The sequence below is a fragment of the Herpailurus yagouaroundi genome, unplaced genomic scaffold (genome assembly GCF_014898765.1).
Source record: "Herpailurus yagouaroundi ecotype Mexico unplaced genomic scaffold, PumYag 163, whole genome shotgun sequence".
NCBI lineage: Eukaryota > Metazoa > Chordata > Mammalia > Carnivora > Felidae > Herpailurus > Herpailurus yagouaroundi.
The window spans coordinates 42786603-42793688 of record NW_024412404.1 but is presented as its reverse complement, the minus strand read 5'-3'; the positions used below and the strand labels follow the sequence as shown (position 1 = coordinate 42793688).

At 42.9% G+C, this 7086-nt stretch overlaps 1 protein-coding gene across 2 annotated transcripts; it reads right to left on the bottom strand.

Annotated features, from left to right (window-relative positions):
* Positions 1-476: 476 nt before the first annotated feature.
* On the bottom strand, positions 477-3873 carry SFR1 (SWI5 dependent homologous recombination repair protein 1). Of its 2 annotated transcripts, XM_040486355.1 has the most exons (4): positions 3669-3870; positions 2942-3063; positions 1927-2337; positions 477-871 (listed from the first exon to the last, which is right to left on the bottom strand). In XM_040486355.1, the coding sequence occupies exons 2-4, from the start codon at positions 3035-3037 to the stop codon at positions 680-682; spliced, it is 699 nt and encodes a 232-aa protein (XP_040342289.1). In that variant the 5' UTR covers positions 3038-3063; positions 3669-3870; the 3' UTR covers positions 477-679. The 2 variants fall into 2 exon arrangements, with proteins under 2 accessions (XP_040342289.1, XP_040342290.1); XM_040486356.1 differs by lacking the exon at positions 2942-3063 and having other exon boundaries at positions 3669-3873.
* Between the last annotated feature and the right edge of the window lie 3213 nt (positions 3874-7086).

Genomic DNA, 7086 nt, shown 5'->3' with positions numbered 1-7086 from the left:
CTATGCCGAATATTAATAGTTTGTTAGATCATGGGGCAGTACTGGGTCAAAAATGGGTACACTTTGGGGCACCTGGGTGGTTCAGTCAATTAAGAATCCAACTTCAGCTCAGGTCATAATCTCACGGTCCATGGCTCAGAGCCTGGAGCCTGCTTAGTATTCTGTGTCTCCCTCTCTATCTGTCCCTCCCCTGCTCATGCTCATGCTGTCTCTCTCAAAAATAAATAAACATTAAAAACAATTTTTTTTTATTTTTAATTTTTTTTTTCAACATTTATTTATTTTTGGGACAGAGAGAGACAGAGCATGAACAGGGGAGGGGCAGAGAGAGAGGAAGACACAGAATCGGAAACAGGCTCCAGGCTCTGAGCCATCAGCCCAGAGCCTGACGCGGGGCTCAAACTCACGGACCGCGAGATCGTGACCTGGCTGAAGTCGGCCGCTTAACCGACTGCGCCACCCAGGCGCCCCTTTTCATGTTTCTTTAAATGTCAAGTTATCTTTGGAAAATTTATCCAAAATAAATTGATTAAAATAACCAAAATAAATTGCTCTAAATGGATATTCATCAAGATACCTTTCTCTAAGCCCTTATGTTTCTACCTTCCCTTTAAATTGAATGTATGAAGTATCTTTTAAGTGGGAATTCTCAAAAATATTCTGGAGAAAAAATTATGAATTAAACACCCATAAATTCTTCTTCATTTCTGTTATAGTGTAGCAATTTATCATCTAACCCACAGTGGTCTATCAACTGAGTCAGGCTGAGTTTCTTGTTCTCCTCGCACAGAGCCGACTGCAACTCGTAAAGCAATAGCTGGCTACAGCTTCTCCATTTCCGTATTAACAACTGCAACTGAGACAGGTCGTTCTGAAATAGGAAAAAAATAAAATAAATAAAGATATGTCAATAGCTAGATACCTTAACATTTTAACATACTTTTTTAACATACTTAATGAAAGTTGTTAAATTAGTCGACTGAGTAGGTTTAAGGGGTAACATACTTGGTCAGGATTGGGACTTCTACTCAAGCAAAAGTAGGATGGTTTTAAGTAGAATGGTTACAATGACAACTCAGGTTGAGTTCCATTTTGCTTGGTCCAAGCTCTAGACCATCCTTACTTACCCTCAGGGACAAATCAAATCATGAAGGAGGACAAAACTATGTAGAAAAGCAACAATATAGGTTAACAAAACAAAACAAAACCTTTATTACAGCTGTACTTTAAAAAAAATGAAAATATTCAACTTAATATAAATATAAGTTAAAACCCAAGTAGTTATATTTAGTAAAATCCTAAAAATTCAAGACAGCAAATAAGACACACTATCCTACCACTTACTCCACATTGCCGGGGAAGGAGGAGGAACTACGTACGTACCTGTGAGTGATCCAGTTAAGTAAAGGTTATCTTCTTCCAAGTGCCCAACTTCTATGGAATTCAACCTATCTGGGCTGAAGTCTAAAATCTAATTTATATTTGTTGTTTTTAGCAAACAAAATACCTGGAGCATTTTAACAATTTGGAAGAATATAAGATTATTACTAAAAATACTTTTTATTGTACTCTGTGGCCCAATTTTAGCTTTTATAATCATTCACTGGCAGCTGTCACTTCTGTTGTCGTTGTACTTGCATCTATCTTTTGGTATTAATACTTCCTACAGGCTGGAAACTAGAGAGAAAAGCTTCTACTACATATTAAATGAGAGCTGGCAATTTTTAGAGTTGTATCTGGTGTTGAGAGACCTACTCTCCTCTAAATCTATGACTAACATTTGGGTTACAGTTGTGGGAAGCCAGGTTTCTGGATATTTGGCTTACTGCTCATTATGCTAAAATAAACTTATTTTCTCTTTGAAATTACTTATCATTTATCTAAAAATTATAACAAAAAAAGAAATGGTTCTGAAATTATTCTCACCTTTGATCTATACATTTTAACCAGTTTTAGCCTCCGAAGAAGGTCTTCTTTCTCCTCAATCTGCTTCATCAATTTTGCTCTTTCTTCAATTAATCCTTGTTTGGGAAGATCCTCATTCACAAAGCCACTTTGGAGATCACTTCGTGACTCAGTGTCAAGTGACTGAGATTCACTTGCACTGATATTTTTGAAGGTATTTTTCAAATATGTACTTTCTTCAAATTCATTGTCTGTGTGTTTAAAATTTTCCTGAAATTCCAAACAGTTTTCTTCTGTCGAAGATGCTGGTTTCTTGGAAAAAGTTTGATCATTCCCTTCATTCTCTACTTTAAGACGTTTTACCACACTATCACAGGAATTAAATGAAGATCTTGTTTTCCTTAATCGTTCTCTAAGTGTTGCACTCATAGGCTGGAAAAAAGCACAAAACCTTAATCAAGAGAAACATTCTCATATAAGTAAATCAACTAGAAATAAATACCTTACAATAGGAGACACCACTAGATGGCTTTATATCTCCATATATATAAAGTAACCATCACAAAATGTCTTTAATTCCTGCAAGCCCCATTAATTTCATTCTTTTCATTTTAGCAAAGTCAGCACCCTTCTAAAATAGTGTTGAGACACTTATCCCGTTCTTCACAAACATTTGTTCAGCAACTAGCACGTGCCTGACATTAATGAGTGCTTCTTAAGGAAAAGACCTAGATCCTGCCGCCAAAGACCTTCAGAATACTGCAGATTCAAACTTCCTCAATTTGGAATTTTGTAATAAGCTGATCTGAAACTAAATGAAAATAATTGATTCAAGATGAAAATCTGGGAGGAGGGGCAGGGAGTCAAACCCATTAGCTAAGAATAAAAACCTGAAACTGTTTAATAGTTACTAAAATACCTACTTCTTGATCTACACATTATGTAAATTAACAACCTCCAGTAGAATTAAACCCCCTACTGGCCCAATGCCTAGACATAATGACTAGCTCCACTCAAAGAACTAAGATACTCGTACTTGTTTTCTTGAACTACTTGTACAGGGAGAGGGTGGATCGGCACAGTCCCGTGGAGTGCTAGGTGAAATCACAGCCGAGTAGGATGGGCTTTCCATCTTGAAAATGAAATCTTGGTTTACCTCTTAAAAAAAAAAAAAAAAAAAAAATCATAACGTAATTAAAATTAACCCACACCTTTATATACTCAGTTTTTGTAAAAGAACTTATTGTTGTACATATAACAGCCACAAGTAGGCCAGCAACTATTTCACTTAGTTGTGATTCATTCTTAGGCTTTCTACAGTTTTCCATTTACCTTCCTAAATAACTAAGACTACTAGTTTTTTTCGGGGCAAATTAACAAGCATCTCGTGTAAACACTCTCCATCTTCAAATCTGCCATGTGGGGGCTGGGGAGAATAACCACCTTGGAATTCTTCAGGAATTCTTTAATTTCTTACACCACCTTTACAATGAAAGGAAATATAACTGAAATCTTGAGTCACAAAACATAATCAACCATGTCACACTACCTTAAACCCTAAAAAACTCTGTGACTAGAAACCATGCCTGAGGAACAGCAACACAAACGCAGATAAATACACGTCTGTGTCAAGTAGCAATTAAGCCCTGAAAGGGAGTTGGCCTAAGTTTGTTTCCTCAAACAAAGGCATCAATTTTACTGGGGGCTGGGGACAGGGAGGAGTTCCTTCCTTCCTCCCACCACAGCAGAAAACCCACACTAACCCTGGAAAGATCTCAGGTCAGAGGATGGGTTGAGAGGTCCCCTGACCGCGGAAAGGGAGTTCTACTCGACTCCACAACCGACGCCGAAGCAGCCCCGCTCTGCGACACTCGCAGCTGCCGGCACGTTAACTCCCTTCGCCTTCCCCCAGAGGAGAAAATGCGCGCCGCCGCGGCCGCAGCCGGTCCCGTCCCAGGGGCGGGGCCTCACGGGAGGCGGAAGAGACGCGCGATTGGCCAGATAGACCGACGCGTTCAGTTCCGCGCGGTCTAGCATCCAAGAAGTGGGACTGCGTGCGTGCGCGCGCGCGGCCCCGAGCGCCCGTGAAGGGGTGGAGGCTGAGCTGGGCCTCGCGGAGCCGACAGAGACGCGTGATTGGCCCGGTCGGAGGACGCTCGCAGCTCTGCTCCGCCCAACGCCAAAGAGCTGTGGCCTTGTGCGCGCGTGGCCGCGAGTCTCCACAGGCGTCGGGGGCGGGCCCGGCTGAGCTTGGGAAGAGTGACGGCTTCCGAGCGGGGGGACGGGGGGACGGGGGGACGGGGGGGGGGGGGCGTGCTTCCTTCCCGGGCGTCCTGTCCCTCCTCTTTCCTGGCCTCGCCTTCTTTTCCAGCTTCCTGGTTTTTTGGTGTGTGAAGTACGTCTCAGCGTCCCCCCAACACCGCCCCCCCTCCCATTTTCCTGCTTCTGGATGGTGTCCGCCCTCGCTCACCACAGCAATGGTCCTTCCTCAGACGGGGCGGGAGGAAAAGCCGCAGAGCCGGCTGTGGTTTAAATTCAAGGCTGTAAGCCCTCCTGAGGCAGAGACCACAAAAGACCAGCGCTGGGTTACGCGGCCGGTTGAGAACCAAACATGTTAGAAATCTCTCCAAGAGGCCCGGCGGATGCAGTTGAGCTAATTTCCAGCCTTTGCTGCCGCCAACGGCGGTTCTGTCATAGGTTTTCTACTGAAAACCTCAAATTTTAAATTCTTTAGCTTGGCTTCCAGTCTGGTCAAATCTGTGAGAATGTAGCCCCTTTGGGCTATGCGGGAAGCAGACCAATCGCTAAGTAAGTTTGTGTTGGTCCAGAATTCAGATGTTTTGAGGCAGGGATGGCCCTTGCTGAACACTGGGCAGCGCATTCCTCTAAAATAACCCTCAGGGGCGCCTGGGTGGCTGGGGTTGGTTAAGCGTCCGGCTTTGGCTCAGGTCATGATTTCCATTTCGTGAGTTCGAGCCGCGTGTCCGGCTGTCAGCGTTTCCAATCTCTCTCTCAAGATAAATAAAAAATTAAAATAACCTTCCTGCAGGTGCCTGCCTGGCTCAGTGGGAAGAGCGCGGGACTCTCGGGACTCTTGATCTCGGGCTGGTGAGTTTGAGCCCCACGTTGGGCACAAAGGTTACTATTAAAAAATAAAACATTAAAAAAATAACCCTCACTTCCTGGTGGTGGTGTTCTGTTGCTGTGCAACAGCAAAGTTAAATAAGTTGGGTGGAGCACTGGGTTTGGGGAAAGACAATTAGTAATTTCTGAGTCACATGGAAGTTAGGAACATTCAAGGAGCTAGTGTTTTCAACCCTAATGAACGGCCATTGTGAATGTTGACACTGCCTCTCTTTACAAATGTCTAATAATGGCTTACAAGTAGCCAGGACCCCAAGGAATTAACTGAGTCCTAAGCGGTCAAATATAGAACCTGAAGACAACCCAGTGCAGTGATTAAGGATATAAACCTTGGAGGCAAATTGCCTAGGTTAAAATCCTGAGATTGTTTTATATGCTTGGTAAGGTAGTGTCTCTGTGCCTTGGCTTCCTTATCTGTAAAATAGGCATAATAGCACCGCCCTCCTAGGGACTGGAGAATTAAATGAGAATTCATGACAGGGGAAGCACTCAATAGTTGTGATTTTATATATGCAACTGTAGTCACCATTCCCTCATATAAAGGTATGTGTCATAGGGGCGCCTGGGTGGCTCATTCGGTGAAGTGTCAGACTCTTGGTTTCTCACCCGGTTCATGAGTTCAGGCCCCAGATCAGGCTCCTGGCTGACAGCAGAGGGCCTGCTTTTGAGTCTCTCTCTTTCTCTCTCTCTCTCCCTCTCTCTCTCTCTCCCTCTCTCCCTCTCTCCCTCTCTCCCTCCCTCTCCCTCTCCCTCTCCCTCTCTCTGTGTCCCTCCCCCACTCATTCTCTCTCACTCTCCCTCTTTCAAAATAAATACACTTAAAGGTATGCATCACATAATTCTTTCACCCTTTCACTTATCGCCCCAAAAGGTCAGATTTTTTATTTTATTTATTTTTTAAATTTTTTTTTAACGTTTATTTATTTTTGAGACAGAGACAGAGCATGAACGGGGGAGGGTCAGAGAGAGAGGGAAACACAGAATCTGAAACAGGCTCCCGATTCTGAGCTGTCAGCACAGAGCCCGACGCGGGGCTCGAACTCACAGACCTGAGATCAAGACCTGAGCCGAAGTCAGACGCTTAACCAACTGAGCCACCCTGGCGCCCCAAGGCCAGATTTTTTTTGAAGATGCTGTCATCTATAAGATCCTACCTAATTTAAGCCAAAAATAGCAGAAAATGTGGTGCCTCCGTATACAATTAATAATACATATTCCACCTCTTCTAAATTTTTCAAAAACTATATAAATTAACCTCAAGGATGTTACAAAATGAAAGGGAGAACTCATGATTTTCTGATACAGGTGTTATTCACCTCACCAAGCCACAGGTCTGTCTGTACATTTATTTCTCTCTTTACTCATCCATTGGCATCAGTTACACTGAAAAAAGCAGAATGATTTGTCCTGACACTAGAAGCACAATGCAGACTCTGCATATTCTTTATACCTTGGGGCATAAGGTTGGGTTGTTTTTATGATTCTCTAAAATCAGCTGCTCCAAAATCCTTTTATCATGACAGCCTAAGCTCAGAGCTGCGTTTTTCCTGGCTGCGTAAAGGAAAACAACACCTTGCCTTGCAAATGTTCTGACTTGCTTATTATGTGAACTGGTATATTAAATGGGATTGTTTTGGCCAGATTTTCAAAGAACTTCAGGATAAGTGCTCAGGAAAACCTGTATTTCAGAAATGCGCATTTGTTGACCTACATCTCTGACTTCCATATACTGTTAGAACTGAACGATCTTCCCAGGGTTAAGTTTGGTATTTTACTTACTCTTGTGACATCCCCAAATAGAAACATACCTTCCATTTTCAACTTTGTGTAGAGGGTCTAGAATATAGCCCCTCATAGTTTTCATTATACCTTTACATAAGGCCCAGCAAACACTTCTGTGTCTTTAGGAGCCCGAAATCTATTGGCTCCTAAGGGGTTTGTTGTTTGTGACACAGGACATTGTATGTTACTTGAAACTTTTCAGGCTGGGAAAAATACAGCCCTAGAGAGCCAGAAGGCAAGGACTCCTGCCTGACT

Excerpts from the sequence above, each read along its gene's own strand:
- SFR1 (XM_040486355.1), bottom strand. The coding sequence starts at position 3,037 with ATGGAAAGCCCATCCTACTCGGCTGTGATTTCACCTAGCACTCCACGG. Across the intron at positions 2,338-2,941 it reads CAAGTAGTTCAAGAAAACAA|CCTATGAGTGCAACACTTAG; the intron begins GTACGAGTATCT and ends GCTTTTTTCCAG. Across the intron at positions 872-1,926 it reads TTAAAATGTATAGATCAAAG|AACGACCTGTCTCAGTTGCA; the intron begins GTGAGAATAATT and ends TTCCTATTTCAG.